The sequence below is a fragment of the Lactuca saligna genome, chromosome 5 (assembly GCF_052625555.1).
Source record: "Lactuca saligna cultivar CGN05327 chromosome 5, ASM5262555v1, whole genome shotgun sequence".
Lineage (NCBI taxonomy): Eukaryota > Viridiplantae > Streptophyta > Magnoliopsida > Asterales > Asteraceae > Lactuca > Lactuca saligna.
Window position 1 is genome coordinate 67,224,589 of NC_136421.1, and position 18,051 is coordinate 67,242,639.

The 18,051-nt window shown below is 29.0% G+C and overlaps 1 protein-coding gene across 3 annotated transcripts; it reads right to left on the reverse strand.

Moving 5' to 3' along the window:
* Nucleotides 1–14,682: 14,682 nt before the first annotated feature.
* On the reverse strand, nt 14,683–17,461 carry LOC144998769 (palmitoyl-monogalactosyldiacylglycerol delta-7 desaturase, chloroplastic-like). 3 transcript variants are annotated; one of them, XM_078958497.1, is made up of 5 exons: nt 17,095–17,461; nt 16,486–16,647; nt 15,798–15,938; nt 15,129–15,235; nt 14,686–15,054 (listed from the first exon to the last, which is right to left on the reverse strand). In XM_078958497.1, the coding sequence occupies exons 1-5, from the start codon at nt 17,446–17,448 to the stop codon at nt 14,838–14,840; spliced, it is 981 nt and encodes a 326-aa protein (XP_078814623.1). In that variant the 5' UTR covers nt 17,449–17,461; the 3' UTR covers nt 14,686–14,837. The 3 variants fall into 3 exon arrangements, with proteins under 3 accessions (XP_078814625.1, XP_078814623.1, XP_078814624.1); XM_078958498.1 differs by having other exon boundaries at nt 14,690–15,054; nt 16,486–16,626; XM_078958499.1 differs by lacking the exon at nt 15,798–15,938 and having other exon boundaries at nt 14,683–15,054.
* Between the last annotated feature and the right edge of the window lie 590 nt (nt 17,462–18,051).

Below are 18,051 nucleotides of genomic sequence, written 5' to 3' on the forward strand. Positions count from 1 at the left end.
AATATATTATAACTTAGAAGAGGTATGCCGTAATCCAAGCTATAACATATTTGAAAGGTAGGTGAATGACGATTCACCAATTTCCACCACGAAACCGAAATATTAAATATTAGGTTTTTGATTGGTTCTTAGAAATTCCTAGATTCTTTGAGATTCAATGAACTTTTCAAAGGCATGTTTCAATCTCGAGTGTGCCCTCCAAGTTTTGTGACTGGGATACCGAGGATCACAAAACGAGGTGTGAAGTAACAATGAAAATCACTTGGTACCCTTAAAGTTTATCACTCAATCGATGTGCCGGTAAACCACACACGCTCCACCGATACTATAATAAACCTTAAGTCACCCTTTACCTACCTTTTTAAGTCCAAGTTAGTGTGCCGGTTAACCACACATGCTACACCAACGACTTAAACAAAGTGTAAAGTGCAATTTCATAGGTTAGCACCTTATTCACATTTTTCCTAAAGTAACTAAGATTTGGAATTTAATAAACGTTTAGTTACTTTATAATATTCATCATACTTTTCATGAGAATTTATAACTCCTTGTCTTACCCGTTCGGCTAACGACCCTCCACCAGTCGAGCAAGCGGTGGGTGAGAGTGGACACCTATTAAGTTGCCATTTTATAGGCAACAACCTTATACACCCACCTTATAGACCGGCTTCGTGAATGAGGCGTACTAGCGGTAAGATGACTTTGTTCTTATACATATATATATATATATATATATATATATATATATATATATATATATATATATATATATATATGTATATATATATATAATTATTAAATTATAATAATATAAGTATAAGGGTTGAATTTTAACGTTTAAATTCTAAGGGTTGGAACTAAAGTTCTAATATGACTTTACTTGTTCCAAAACTAGAGGGCAAGTTTTGTAAACTTTCAAAACATTTCATTTCTTGTAACTTATGAGTTTAATAGAGTAATAAAATGAAGACTCTTCATTTTTCTAACTCTTGTGTTCTTTTAATGGTTTTAATTCAAGTGACTTTTGGTTTTCCATAATTTGAGGACAAGTTATGGACTCCATTAAAACACATTATGATCAAGAATTAATCTACCACATAGGTTACAAATAATTCCTATGATCATCTAAACATCATAAGAACAAGAACATGAATATGAACACTTTCATAAATCAAAATTACACTTAAAACTTTGTAATTTTGATAACTAGTTGTTGTAAATGAATTAGCAAAGACATCACACCATCTAAAACAAGTTTTCAAGAACCAAAACAGTTTAGGGTAATGTTTCTAATCCATTTCCAGCAACTAAAGTCGAAAATCTGCACTCTGTCGACCCTACTCGCCGAGTGCATGAACCTACTCGACGAATAGGTTGAAGATACAAGTGAACTCGACGAGTCCCCCCATGGACTCGACGAGTCCAGCAGTCAAGCAGCAAGTTTTTCGAGTTTTTTTAACTTTTTAGCACAAATAACAAACAAACAAGCCTAGGCTTTGATACCACTGTTAGGTTTTGAGCATTCTAACACTTCGTAAGTGTACATGCAACCCTAATAACCTTGGATCTATGTTTGTCTAATTATCATGCAAAGTTGAATTCCAAGGTTATATTCCTATCTAGCATACAAGGGGAACAATTTTTAACTTGAATGATAGATAGAATAACTTACCTTGTTGTTGCTTATGTTCCTTGAAACCTTATGAGCCTAGCAACCCAAGTGTGATGCCTCAAATGCTTCACACAACACCAAATGCTCTTGGAAAGACTTTTGAGATAATACACACTTCTAGAAATTGGCCTAGCCCTCTTGTTTCACATGTGTAACCGATTTTTGGTGGAGAATGGGATTCTTATATAGTGTTGACACATCTAGGGTTACACCATGTAAACCCTAATGTGTCATGACTCTTCATTTCCATGACCCATGGGTTTGTAACTCCCATGGAGCATCCATGGAGCATCCTATGGGTGGAACCCAACTTGATAACCCATGGAGCCTCTTAGCCCACTATACAAGATATGGATGATTTACATAATCAACCCATATATTTAATTAGTTATCTTTTGATCACTTAATTAATTCTAAACTAATTCTTGATCAAACTAATCAAATAATATTATTAATATATTAGAACTTATAATATATTAATAATCTCCAAGTGTTAATTCTCTCATTTAGTCTATCAAATTGCATGGTGCCATGCAACCCAAATGGACCATGCTGGGTCGGGTCAAGTACATACCAGAAATAGTTATGGACTTAGACACCTTATCCAACATAAATAATATTGTTGGATCCTAGCATTGATGTCTCATTTGGGTGTTTAATTAAGGATTCAATCAGCTGACTTGAAATTTCTCCCGTTTTGTAGATGTCTGATTCTAACTGTGGTCTTCCCAAATCCCAAGGAAAAGGTGTTCCTGTTGAAAGTAAAAACTTGCTCCAAAGTGAAGGATCAATGTGGACTAGCTTGATTTCACTTCCTCCTCCTCCTCCCGTTTTTCTCCCTAGCCCACAAGAATGAAAATTTGAAAGGTTCAAGATCACCGAAACCCTATTGGCAATGAAACATGAAGATGGTACACCCGTGTGTGCTCACGTCCTAGGGATGAAATCACACATCGATAGGTTGATTATGTTGGGTGCGTCTTTCCTGAATAAGTTGGATGTGGACTGGGTTCTTCAGTCACTCCCTGAATCATATGATAAGTTCAAAGGAGAGTATTATATGATGGATCTTGACGTAACCCTCATTGACTTAACTTACATGCTTATTGCTTCTGAATCAGAAATGATTTGGAGAAGTAATGGAGCATATTTATCTGGTAATTCAACCAACCATGCTTCCGTGGATATTCCAGAAGAACCTACTTGTTTCTCCTGCCAAGAGAAGGGGAAATGGATACGAAGCTGCCCAAAGGAATTGAAGAGTCTAAGAGATGGAAGAGTTAAGAAGTATGGCTCTACTTCAGATATAAAATCCACTTTCTAACTCCATTAAATTCCTATTCTTTACGCATAATGTTACAAGATTACATTTAAATGTGTTGCAGAATCAGAGAAAAGAGAGGAAGCTTGATGGAAGAGCAAGATGAGTCTGATCACGAAGAAATGGATTACGATCGCATGGATTCGAAGATCAGATTTTGAGCTTAAGAAGTTATGATAGATTTGTTAGAAGTATTTGATTACATAGTTGTTCAGTCGTATTTTGCATTGTAAAGACAAGTTTTTCCATTGCTTTTATGTATAAAATAAATTTTGGTTTTATCTTATTTGTTTATCCTTACAATGGCGTATATAAAAAATTGATGTCTGTGTACTTCCATTATTAGCAAAATGGATTTGATTCTTAAATTAGGTTATTTATGTAAGTGTCAAGAGTTTACCAAAAAGGGAGAGTTTCTCATCGCCCAAGTTTCAAGTGGATAGGAACTTGGAATCGTGCAACAAGTATTGTCTGATGAATGAAAATTTTCACATTTGGGAAATTTAGACCAATTCTTTGAAAAAGTGTCAAATGAAGGAGTAAGAGATCAAATACACTAGGTCGTACGTTGATCAAGTCTACCACAAGAGTGACAAAGATATTCATCATGATTTACTAAAGTTTAGTGAATATGGTTATACTTATAAGGTTGAGTATAATTCTGAGTTGATTGAAAGAGTTTCAACCAATAGCAGAATGAATAAGAAGAATCAAGTTGGCAGAAAGATAAAAGTTTCTCTATTCTAAGAAGAAGGGAGAGTACCTTTTATTATGTTTTATGATAAGTCTTAATGATTAAGAACCATATCTCAATTGATCCTCTAAATGAGTCTTAGTACACTTAATATGTCTAAGAAGAGAAATCAAGAATTTTGGAAATGGTTAAATCAAGAAGTCAATCATACTTCGTTCCAATATCAAGTCTTAGAATTATACTCTAAGATTATGAATTGAGTGATAGTCTTGTGGAATTTGGAAAAAGGTTTTCTTATTCTTGCACATTTGAAATTGGCAAGTTGTGATGTCTTGGATAAGACAAAGAACCAACTAAGACCAATCATATGAAGTGTTTTGTCTTGATAAAAGGTACACTAACTCTTGAATATTTGTTTGTCAAGAAATGTTTCTTGACAAGAGAATCTTATATGTCAAGGAGTTAGTGGGAGTCTTAATGGTCATGAAAGGTTTCAAGAACTAATCAAGAGTAAACCTATTATTAAACACTAGCACACGACTTGAGGTTTCTAACCTATCGTGTTGATAGATTTTGTTTTTGTGCCAGTCCAGGTTGGTCAACTATTCATGTGATTTTTATAAGTTCTCAATGAATTGCATAGGGGCAAGGCACCTTGTTCAATGGAAAGTGCATTGAAATGAAGGGGTGGGCTGCTCAATAACCTGGAAGCAATGGTGGGACCCTTGATGGAAGAAATAAAGAATGAACATGTTCTGTCCGTAAGCATTTGGATTTGTCACTAACATTATCTTGTGATTATGGTTATAACAAATTCACTTGGATAAGGGCACATACATAATAAAATCTAAGTGTCATAAGGTTTCTCTCCTTCATGAAAATGATTGTGAGGAAACGCTTTCACTAAGAGAGATTTTGAAGATAGCATTATGTAATTTGGGTTTCTCAAATTAGTTCGAATTGTGGGAAATGGAAAATGGGTCCGAACATTTTAGACTTATTGCTATAAGTTCTGGAATTGTTTATACACACACATGAGTTATCTTAGAGGTGTATGAGGAGCTTAGATAAAGTCTTATCGAAGCATCTTAGTATTAGAAATATGAACTTAAGAAACTCAATAAGCATTGTTTTCTAGAAGTTCAACTTTTTTCTGAATACATGTCAAAGCTAGTGGGAGCATAAGTGTTATGTTGGTATGAATATAATCATCATGTTAGTGGGAGCATGATAATTATGGTAAGTTATAACTTAGCAAGATTAATTATAGAAAACAAGTGTTTTAAATTTGCAAAGTTGCAAGGTTGAAAAGTTGTTTTGCTATAATTAAGGGAGAGAATATTGTACTTCATTTCGAAATCTAAGAGCTTGGATCGAGAAATTTTAATCAAATTTAGTCAAATATATGAATTGCATTCTCAAGTTTCGAATATGATTACGACATCCCTCTTCATAGTTCGAATAGTGAGAACGTGACACATAAAATATTATGGTAGAAGATTGATAAAGTATCATATCTTTATGTAAGACATTATGCATCATGTCCCATACGCTTCGGGTATAGGAACAATTGCATATGCTATAACATTTTACTGTTCTAAAAATTTTCCAAACACAAAGGGCATTAAGAAGGAAAAGGGAATAGAACTGGTTTTGACTGAAATAATTAAACAACTATCAAAGGATGATCCAAAGTTCGTTGAGGATTGGTTGCTTGTGAGTAGTTGGAAGTATAGTAATGGATGGACCATATTGATATTATTATGAATAGATAAGATTCTAGTTAGATTGAGTTGTCATATGGCAAATATGGAAATGTTTCCATAATTAGGAGTTGGAAATTAAGAAATTATGTCTAGATTAGAAAATTTTATGCAAAAGGATGTTCAAAGGAATGTACAGTGAGTGAGAGACATCACATCTATAGAATTGTCTTGTAACAATTTCTGATAGAGTACCTTGTGATTTCGTTGGTCGAGTCTTTGTGATTTTTGTGTCGTGACTTCACAAAAGGATCATTGCATAAAATATTAGAATTTGACACATTCTAAAAGGTGGCAAGAATTTGGTATTCTTATGCTAATTGTAAGGATTGGGGATTATCAAATGAGTTTTATTGATCTATTTCACAAAGAATGGACCATAGGAAACCAAAGTGTGCATACTTGGAGCATGGGACAAATGTGGTTATGATTCGAGTTATAAATTTGATTATCTGAAACATTAAACAATGAATAATGAGTAATCAATATGGTGATTAAATTAAGGTGTTTTATTTATACTCACAAGTTTTGGGTCATATAGGATTAAGTATTATCATTGTGTTTCTCTTTGCATGTTTTGACTTCCAGAATAACTGGGTTATTCGAACCTCCAAAATCGGTCATACGTTGGAAGTAGGTATGAATGAAGATTGTCATGAATTGGTTTGTAGATTGTCTAACGTATATTAGACATAGCAAAGGTTTTCTGCAACTTTCATGAGTGCTTATGAATATGATATTTGGTATTGGATTAAACCCACGCTCACTTATATTGCCTTATGAATTTTGTCACGAGCGATTCGTGAGATGATAATATCTTGTATTCTTGAAACCGAGATGTGTGAGTTGTATCTTGCAAATTGGTTGCACATTGATAATATGTAAATGCACCAGTAACTTGGTGTTATAAAACTTATTGTTGTGTGTGATTTGGTGAGTGAGTGCAAGAAAGCATTGAGTCGAAGTTTATCCGTTTCTTTTACCCAAAGTAGGATAAAAGTGATATATGTGGGCCCATCGATGATTTAGTAATGAAAAACGTAAATGCTCGGTCGGGATAGGGCTAATTTGATTTGTTCAATTAGTCAGTCGTCTTAAATCGGAAATCGAGAAACAGCACATAGACTGAGAGAATGATTTCGGGTCTATACGATATCTAGAATAGAGGAATATATGATCCCTTATCTAAAGGACAGGTTACTGATAAGATCAGACTTCGACAGCGTCTTTGAGAGCTACGATTGCTAATTGAGTTGTACTTGCATTTGTGGTTACTAGACTTATCCAAGTGGGATACTGTTGGATTAGTGTCTAAGCCCGTAACCATATTTGGTAAGTACTTGACCCAGTTGTGCATGGTCCTTTTGGGTTGCCTTCACCAAAGCAACTTCACTGGAGAAATAAATATAGAGAAATAGGTTATTATGATTTATTAATATATTATAAGAATAATATATTAAAGGAGAAATCATGTTTGTTTAATTAATATTGGTCAATAATTAATTAGGAATTAAATTTTTGATCAAGTGTAATTAATTAAACTAGAGGGGATGAATTGTAATTATGTGATAGTTGCAAAGTAGGGCAATGGTTACCCATGACATAGGTTGGATGAATTCAAGGGATAAGGAATCCTTGAAATCGTCCAAGGATAAGGGCTTTCAAGGCTTATCTTTTGGTTACTTTGTTGGGCAAGCAACTAGATAAGGATAAGGACTGAAACCTAATCTCTACCCTATAAAAGAACCCCTAAGGCCATAGAAATCGAAGACTTGATCCCTAGGGTTCCTAGAGCCGATTTCTACCTCTCCTCTTCTCTCTCTATTGCCTCTCCAATTGCTTGTGGTGTTTGTGAGCCATTAGAGGTACTAGACTTGTGGTACTTGCTTTCAAGACTTAGGGTTTGAAGATTTGAGTTGTTATTGCAATATAACAACAAGAGGTATGTGGTCTATCTTTCTATGTGAATTTCGAAAATACTAGGAGCATGCTAGGGTTCCTCATGTGTTCATAATGTTGTGTATCTAATAGTGAAAACATAGATCCAAAATCTAGGGTTGCATGCACACATAAGATTGTTTGTTTAAAACCCATTAGATGCCCCTGACCTACGTATGATGTGTTGGTGCTGATATCCAAATATGGAGCTGATCAGATTTACTTGGCGAAGAAGTATGTTGAAGATTTGATCTTATCCATTCCTTAAATACCATATATGCATTTATCATTTAAGAATCAATCTCATCAACTCAAGGATTTGATATAAGCGAAGATCTAAAGAATCTATAGAAGATTTATCTCCTAGGTTTAGACTAGTATTTATGCTATCTCTCTCATTAGTTGAGAGTTGATAATTTGTATTGTATTGTATTGTAAGAGTTAATGTTTCTGTAAAGATAGATTTGAGAGTTCTTGGTGAGTTCTTAGATAGTACTCGTTGCTTTATTCTTCTTTGTGTATCCAGATCTCTTTGTGAGAATCATTCTTAGCGAAAACCATCTTTGTGATAATTATGTGTTAATCGTTATTTCAACTTGTTTTTTATATGATCTACGATCCTATAATACTGTTATGTGTACATAAGAAATAATTGAATGATGAAAAATTAATTGAATGATGAAAAATCAATCAATACAATTATACAATCATTGACTGGTGACAAAGGAATCAATACAGTAGCATGTGAGGTAAGGTTTTACGGATTATAAAGAAGAATATGATTTTTATCTAAGGAATTGTTCATATATGCTTAACATTTAAAGATAAAATCATATTCTTTAGTAGAATCCGTACAACCTCGCCTAACCTACTATCGTATTGATTGGTTTGTCATCAGTCAATGGTTTCTAATATGAACTATTGGGTTTTATTCAAAAATAGTCTAAAATAAATAGTCAAAACTATGAGTTTATCAACATAAGTAATTGTATGTTTAAATAAACTAAAACCATTTACCCACCAATGATCATTTTGTAAAGCTTGGGAAGATTAAAACAAACATAGGATGGAATTGCTTGACAATCTTTGAAGGGATTGGTTTCTTTTGGCAATTATTGAGGTTGATGAAGATGAAATTAAACTCAAAAGAAGAAGCTTTCTATAATGTATCCACCAAGCAAGAGTCAACCACCAAAAATGATAGTTTTGACTTGTATATTAGTTATTAATAAGCCTTAGAAATATATACCAAATATACCTCCAAAAGAGAAGCAACTAAGACCTTAAACTCCATGGTACACAAGGCAAAGGAGGGGAAGCGAGAAGCCTAAAGTGCTCTTGGTTTTGGGAGGTTAAATAAGAAAGATCTCTTATGGAAAAACTTGATAGTTCTTAAAACCAAATCGTCTTTATATACTAAGATATATAAAAAGGGTCAAAGCTAGCCATAAAGGAAATCACAGTCTTTTCTTACATGCATGGTGTGAAGTAAAAGAATATTACACTCTAAATGTATATCTTAATGGGATTTTTGGCCTTACATGACTCAAAGTCAAAGAGTGGAGTGTGATTCAATTAACCCATATCTAGTTAGTTGGAATGCAACTTAATGGTTAGTTAAAGTAGGGGTGTAGCCAATATAGGGGAAGAGTGGACCTTGACCCACCCACACAAAATTAATGTTATATATATATATATATATATATATATATATATATATATATATATATATATATATATATATATATATATATATATAGACACACACAAACGGAATGTACAATATATTTTTTTCTTAAATAAAAGGAACCAGGGTTGTAATATAGCATATTTTATTAAAAAATAGAAATTAGTATAAGAGAATACATTGTTGCCTATGTTGATTAGACTCTATTTTAGATTATTTAAATAATGTAAGACAACATCGTGTATAACTTAAAATAAACAATTTCGTTAAGAATGCATATATAATTATATTTTGTTAACATTTGAAGAACTTTGCCACTTGTTTATATTTCGTATATTATTTGGATTACCCTAAATTAAAATCTTGGCTACGCCACTGACTTAAAGTGACCAAAATGTTGTACACAACATTAATAGTCACATTTTATGATATTTCACTAGTTTTTATTATCTTAATTTTATTTTCTAGAAACAGTAAGTCTCAATATATTGGTAAAATATTATTTACATAAAATAATGTTTCCCAATTAAATACAATTGAAAATATTTATTAATAATCAATATTATTCTAATAAATAATCAGTTAGTAGTAACTTGTTAACGGATGTAAATTATATGATCATATGTCATTAATAATATCATTTTATAACTCTTGGGCATAAAGATCTTTTATAAACATATCGATTGGTTTTCCTTTAACCTACTTTTAGGTAGATGGTATGAATATGTTCAACACATAATTTAAATAATAATAATTGTAACATAAATTTATATGAGAAATGGATTAGATGGGCACCGATGAGTTTAAAATGATGTTAATGTCATTGTTTTATGGCAAACAATTAGTTATAGAAGACTTTCATCCTTAGTTTGATGGAGCCTAATAAGTTTATTCATATTCATAATTCAATCAAAAAATTTCTAGATTTTTAATGAATGGACAAAAGAGTTAAGTAAGAATATATGACTTTTTCATAAACTATACCAAAAAATAAGATTTTTCTATAGGTAAGTGAGTAAAAATGACTCATTTGAACTTTTTATCCGATAACCAAAACTTTTTTGTTAACAAATAACACGTCGACTTTTGCCTAAAGTGAATTAAAATATTATGAATTTTTGATTTCCCTATATTTAATATCACCATTTTTTTTTAATTGGATCTTTAGAATGTGACATATAAAAAGATTGATTAGATACGTTGTCTTAAAAGTTCTTTGACTTTTTCTTATCTTTTGTAAAATAGTTCTTTAGCAATTTCTACTATAATAAATAAAGGTTTTTTTTTTTGCCACATGTCCTCTTCTCATTCATTTGGACACATGGTATTTTCTAAAATTTTTAAATTTTCTATTTTTCACTTGTAATTTTATTGTATTTTTCATTTTATTAAATTAAAATTCCACATGTAATGTGTAAAGTAATATATATCTAAGATATTTATTAGAAAAAGTTTATATATGTAATGTATTCAATACATTAAAGTCTCATTAATTTTAATAATTCAAAATTTTCTCATTTGTCTTATAAATTCAAACTTTTCAAATTGTTAAAATTTTATATTTATTTTTTTAATTAAACCCATGTAATACATGGGTCTCACATCTAACTATAAATAATACTAAAATTTAAATTTGAGTATGTGAGTGTAGGATTATACATTATTTGGTTATAACCGAATCGCCTAATATGATAATTTAGATCAGATTATTTGGTATTTGATTTGGTATTTGATTTGAATGTTCAGAAGTTTAGATTGATTTTAAGCTAGCTAAAGTAGATATTCAATTGCAAACTAAAAGTATATATTTAACTACACAATATAAAAGTATGTTAATATGTGAACTTCAAGTTTAATATTTCAACTTTATATAATACATATAATACGTTACTTGTAACCTATTATTTTGTAAAATGATATTGTCATCTTTCTATTTTATAATATCACTTTCACCTTTTTTATTTTCTAAACTTTCCTTTGTCCCTCATCAAATACTATATACATATATATATATATATATATATATATATATATATATATATATATATATATATATATATATATATATATTTATAATATCACTTTGAACTTTTTCATTTTCTAATCTTTGTGTTTGTCCCTCATTATATATATATATATAAAAGTTCAGGTATTTAAATTAATTATTTTATTATTGTGTGCATAAATGTGCGCCAATCAAAATTAAATAAATAATTAAATAAATAAATAAGGGTATTTTAGTAATATGATTAATAACTTCCAAAAATGATCCCTATAATTATGGTATTGACTTTTAACCTAATTTCTCCAGGTTTATATATAATTGACTTTTTCTAACCCTAAATTTATCCATTCATAAATCGGTCTCACACCCTTAATTTTCTTTTTGCAGTTGATCTTGAAAATGAGAGTCCTTTTCCGCCACCAGCAGCAGGTCATCGCCTCATCCCTTTCTATCGGCGCCCTGCACTTCACATATAAGCCCCAAATTCATTAGCCGACAACAAAACGTGACAGCAACCCCTGGAAGATGTTCTGTGGCAGTCCAGGCTGAAAATGGTGATATGATGGGCGAAAAGGGAAGGAGATTCAAGCCTTCATGTCATTCTTTCCTTTCACAGGGTCGAAAAAACATGAAGATAACCCTTGAGCTTTTCCCACTAAATCCTTTCAAGCTTCAAGATTTCGAAGCATTTCATAAAGCCCTAATTAATTCAGAAAAGAATTAAATCAAATGTTACTCCACTCGACAATTCCCCAATCTCAACCACACCCACAACCCTTGTTCTTCATCATTATACGCTTCAAATGTCTACAACTATGGCACAATCATCTAATAAAAGTAACCACAAACAATGGTTGCTTGGAAAACTATCTACAAAAGGATTTTGATGATGGGTAATAGGGAAAAGGGGTCGAGCAGTGTGTTGAATCAATGGAAGAATGAAGGCAAAACCACTACAAAGTGTGAGCTTTGTAGGCTTGTGAAAGATTTGAGGAAGTATGGTCGTTACAATCTTGCTCTTGAGGTATGTTTATTTAGCATTTCTCTTTCACTTTAATTCATGGGTTTCTTGGATTTTGTTCTGATTACTTATAAATTTGATATTTTGATTCATTCTTTATCGAATCACCCATAAAGCCTTGGGTTGAAAGATATTTAGTTGTGAGTTAAGAAACATAACAACCTTAGGAGTTGCTAACACTGAATTTCAATAATCCATCTGTATGTGAGTGATAATAAACAATAACAAACCACACACAACACCCAAATCCATGATTTATGAACATAAATTCTCTACTTTCTTGCAAGTGTTCAACTAACATCCTACTTGATTGCATATGTTAGTAAAATAGTCTTCTAGATTCCTATGAGCTCTACTGGAATGGAATCTTGAATTCTGATTTTGTCAAAATAGAAACGAGAGATATCAAAGCAAAACACGGTACATATGAAATTTACAACATTTTACTAGAATGGAATCTTGAATCTCTATTTTGTCTGAATAGAATCTTGATGATGAACATTTTATGGGATGAAGATGAACAATGACCACCAATCTTCAAAAAAAAAATGGTTTATTCCAGCAGAATAATATACAATATTATGAATATATATATATATATATATATATATATATATATATATATATATATATATATATATATATATATATATATATATATATATATATGTAATAGTATAATCTGGTAGAATGATTTATATATTGTATTTCTTTGTTATTAATAAGTGTAACATTGTTATAAAATAATGTGTAAAAATTTTTCTTTTCTAAGAATGTAATGATATTTTTTTTAACTTGTATCCAAAATGTTGTTATTCTCCAATAATTTCATTAACTCAAAATATATATTATTTCAGAATGTCTATTCTTGTATGGTTCAATCATATTTGTTATTTTTCAAAATATTGATAAACATATTCCGTCGGAATTTTATGAATTAAGAGAATTATCATCCATACAATAAGATTTTTAAAATTAATAGAACCTATTTTCCCTTAAAATATTCAAATTTCCGTTATTGAATCTATATTAATTGACTAAAATATTCTTCTAGTTAGAATAGATGGTATTTGTGAATTACATTTAATTCAATAATATGTAATAATCAGTTACTTAAAATAAGTAAAATTGATTGGCCGACATTTATGGATACAATAACACAATAATTATTTTGAATAGAATAATCTAAGCCTATATATATATATATATATATATATATATATATATATATATATATATATATATATATATATATATATATATATATATATATACTAGTTTATAACCCGTGAGAACCACAGTTATAAAATTAATTAAATTTTAATAGTCAAAAAACTCAAAATTATTAATCACTTATTTAAAATAAATTATTAATTAAGAGATTTTTTTTAGTTATATAAAATTATAATCATTGATTTAAATAAATATGTAAAATTATATTATTTTATAAGTTGTATTAATTTTATTTTTATTTTATTTTAATGTTATTAATTTTATCTAATTAGAGTAGGAAATTTAAATTTTGAAATTTGAAATGGATAATCAATAGCTTGATAAGTGGCATTCATTAATTAGAAAACATAATAGGGTGACACATATCAAAAGAAAAATAAAATATGCATTAATTATGAGGTCTAATATGGTGACACATGTCAAAAGGAGAATAAAATTATTCTTTTATTATGATAGGAAGATATATATATATATATATATATATATATATATATATATATATATATATATATATATATATATATATATATATATATATATATATATAGGTTCATTTGAGACCATTCTAATTTTGTGAAACCGTGAGACCAAATCTAAAAATAATTTTAAAATTTAAAATAAATGGAAAAATCCAAAAATTCTTTTTTTAAATATTACACTGACATATTCTAAAAAATAATTTTAAAATGCAGAATAAATAGAAAAATCTAAAAATTCTTTGTTTAAATATTATTTTCGGAACTTGAATTAACTAAAAAAAATAAAAAAAAAATTCCATTTTTTTTTAAAAATACGTGAAATATTCTAATAGAATATTACACTGATATATTGTAACAAATAATTTTAAAATGCAAATTAAATGGAAAAATCAAAAAATTCTTTTTTTAAATATTATTTTCGGAACTTGAATTAACTAAAAAAAAATTTTTAAAAAATTAAAAAAATGCGTCTTACGGTCTCACAAAATTAGACCGTCTCACATGAACCTAACCTTATATATATATATATATATATATATATATATATATATATATATATATATATATATATATATATATATATATATATATATATATATATATATATATATATATATATATATATATATATATATCCCTCATTTACTTTTCTAATACGTAACAAAGTCGAGTAAAAATCCATGGCAAAATGCATGCTAAATTACTAGTTGTTATTTATTGAATAAAATCATGTCATTCAATAAAAATCGTCAAACAAAATGTACTTATTTAACAAAAGTAAACAATACAAATAACATAAGTCAAAATTAGATTAAAATATGTCGACATTCCACTTATATATTTATTTTCAATCAAAATTAAACAAACATAATTTTAAGGGATACATATCAACAAAAGACTTGCAAAATTAAATAAATCTCTAAAGTATATTTTCATTTGTATAAAGTAATCCATATAAAAGTAATTTTATATAGATGTTTATTTTATTTAAATATATACTTAATGTTACGTACAAAACGATCGATCATTTATATGGATTATAAGAAGTATCAAAGGATTTTTTATGCTTTTGGGCCTCGGTCGGTACTTTGATGTTGGTTGCTAAACCTACAGCTTCAAGAAACCGTATGATGTACCAAGTAAAATCGATTTGCCACCACTCCAATCCATGTCGAGCTGAATACTCAAATGCATGATGATTGTTATGCCATCCTTCTCCGAAGATAAGCACTCCTAACCACCTTAACAAAATATGGAAAAATGTTTTTGTTAGAATCTAATATTAATTAGCACATTCATATATTTACAAACATACCAGTTGTTCTTGGAGAGATCACCGGTATTCCAAGCTTGCTTTCCCCAAATGTGGCCAATGGTGTTTATGAGGGACATAAGGTGATAAATCCATACAATCCTAACACCCTACATACACCATAAATTTATGTAAAAAACGATTTAATTTATAGTTAACATATACTACTACAAATAATTTAGCAATATGTTTTAGAAAATAAGTTTTATCAATCATATAAATATATTTTGGCTATGGATCAATTAAAGAATTTTTTTTTTAGTTTTAGCAGACCATATACCAAAAATCACGAATTAAGTCAATCAGATTATTGTTTCCTTTTTATAAAAATCACAAATTTCGTCATTTTCAATAGAGCTCTATATTTATATATAAAAAAAAAGTTTTTTTTCAAATAAAAAACTCACCTCATTTGTTAATATGTACATGTGGTTTTAATCAAATGTAAGTTATCACTTAGGATCTCCCAGTATTTGTGATGGTATCTATATAAAAAAAACTCCTTGTTAATATGTACATGTGGTTTTAATCAAACAAATTTGTCTATCCAATCTATTTATTTATTTCATAAAAAATGTAAGTTAATATGAATGAAGTATTTAAACTAAATATATTTGAAAATCATTATCTAAAGTAAAATTTATGAAATGAATTCAAATAAAGATATTATACCATGCCCCAAACGACGTACGTAAATCCACCCCATGCATACAATACCGCACCACATCCAAGCAAATGACACATGTATGTTTTTTGAATGAATATATAGAATGTTTGATTTTTTAAATCTTCTACGTTGTTACGTTCTTGATACTGCATAAAAGCAACCAATATAGTATTGTTTTAGGATGATTTGTGTTTTTTGTTCATGCAATTCGATTAAAATTATAGCAACAATATATTTTTAATCATTTTTACTTTAATAAATAAAGATATTTTTAGCACATATCATACTCTCATTTATTTGGTCATATGCATTTTATAGTTATTTTAAACTAATTGTGTTTTCTACATGTCATTTTATGGTTTTTTCTATTTTATTAAATTCCATATAAATTTAAATTTAATAGCAATAAATATAATAATAAATGAATATAAATTTTAATAATGGCTTACATTTTAATTTCAAAATTATTAGGATAAAACCCCATTAATATCTTTGTTTATTTATATAAATCATTTGTCTGAACATAAAATAAAAATAAAAAACACTTTAGTTAATAATTCAACAATTTTATCAATTTTATTTTAAATTCAAACTTATTAAATATTTAAACATTAATATTTACCTTTTTTATAAATAAACTCATCTAATACATATATCTTAAAACTAATTGATAATAAAAGGATATCATGATACCTTTTCAACTAGGTATTCATTGTCAAAAAACCAACCCGCATAACTAAACCATAACCCGTTGATGGGCGAGTGTGTATCATTATCTGAATCCACGTATTTGTGATGATATCTATGGATGCTCACCCAAAATATTGGATCTCCCTGCATATAAAATGAAATAACCTACGTATTGTTTAGTGTGATGGAATCAGAAAAAAAATAATATGATTCATTTTATTGAAATTAAAAATATTACTTGGTTTTTCTAATACAATCGAATAAATTTTTATTTTTTCTCATACAATCATAGAATATAATGAAAATTTGTAACATAACTTATTTTTATGTTTTATAACTATTTTTAAAGTTCATGAGTCGATTTATTTTCATTTTTATTTTCTAACATGTATAGTGTAGAACTAAAACTACGTATTATATTTATATGTAATATAGATAAAATCATATAATGTTAATTACATTCATATATACCATCCAAAATGATCACATATATAAACTCCTTCATTATCTTCGTCTCTTTCATTCACCGTCAATACATTACGTCTTACTAGACAAACTTTTAATCAATCCGAGAAAAATTAGATTATGTTGATGATAAAGCCAAATACAAACCTGTAAGGCTAGGACCCCAAAGTAAACAAATATGTACTCGAGCCATTTGGGAAGTTTGAGACTATGGTGGGACAAAAGTCGATGATAAGAGAGGGTCACACCTAGCATTCCCGTGACAATGTAACCAACAAATGCGATCCAAAAAGCCTCCCAAGTAAATGTAAAAGGTGCAAAAAGGGCAAGTAAATGAACAAAAATGAACCATGATGCCACTTGGATGTCTACCGCTTGCCATTTTCGACCCAAAAAATAGTTCCTAGTTCGTGTGATCACCACATTGGAAAATGGTATTTTCCACAGATTTTTTCGGTTTCCACCATGGGAGTCAGAGAGTGGCACCAATAAGTTTGTCATATTTTTCAGTTATGAGAAGTAGTTTGTGTGTATCTTGTGGCATGTAGGTATAAATAGCTAAATTTTAGGGATAATGATAAAATACTTTATGATTCAGGACGACTAATGAAAATGGCCAAATTTGACGTATTTTACAAAATGAACACCAATTCCAAAATATGGCATTTTGGATTTCGGATGGTATACGATATGCATTTTTCTATCATTTATACCAAATACATATAAAAATATTCTCTACCCATTGAATTTTAAATTTTAATTACTATTGGTTTCAACTAAATGACTCATTTATACGTTCTTATATCATAATTAACTTTCATTTTAATATAATTTTTTAAAATTTATGTTTAATTTCAATGAACACAAAACATTTTTAAAATTCCCAATTGATCATCGGCTTTTGGACTTTTCTTTAAAATTCATTTTTCTTTTTACTTTTTTTTTTGTTGGAAATGTTTTTTTTGGATATAAAGTTACAATGAAACATAATTAACTTAATCTCAAACACAATTTTTCATATGTGTTGGTCATTTTGGTAAATCAGAAAATAATTGACCATTTCCCTATATTCTTAGAGAAACAATCAAAGGCTTGTTTCATTTC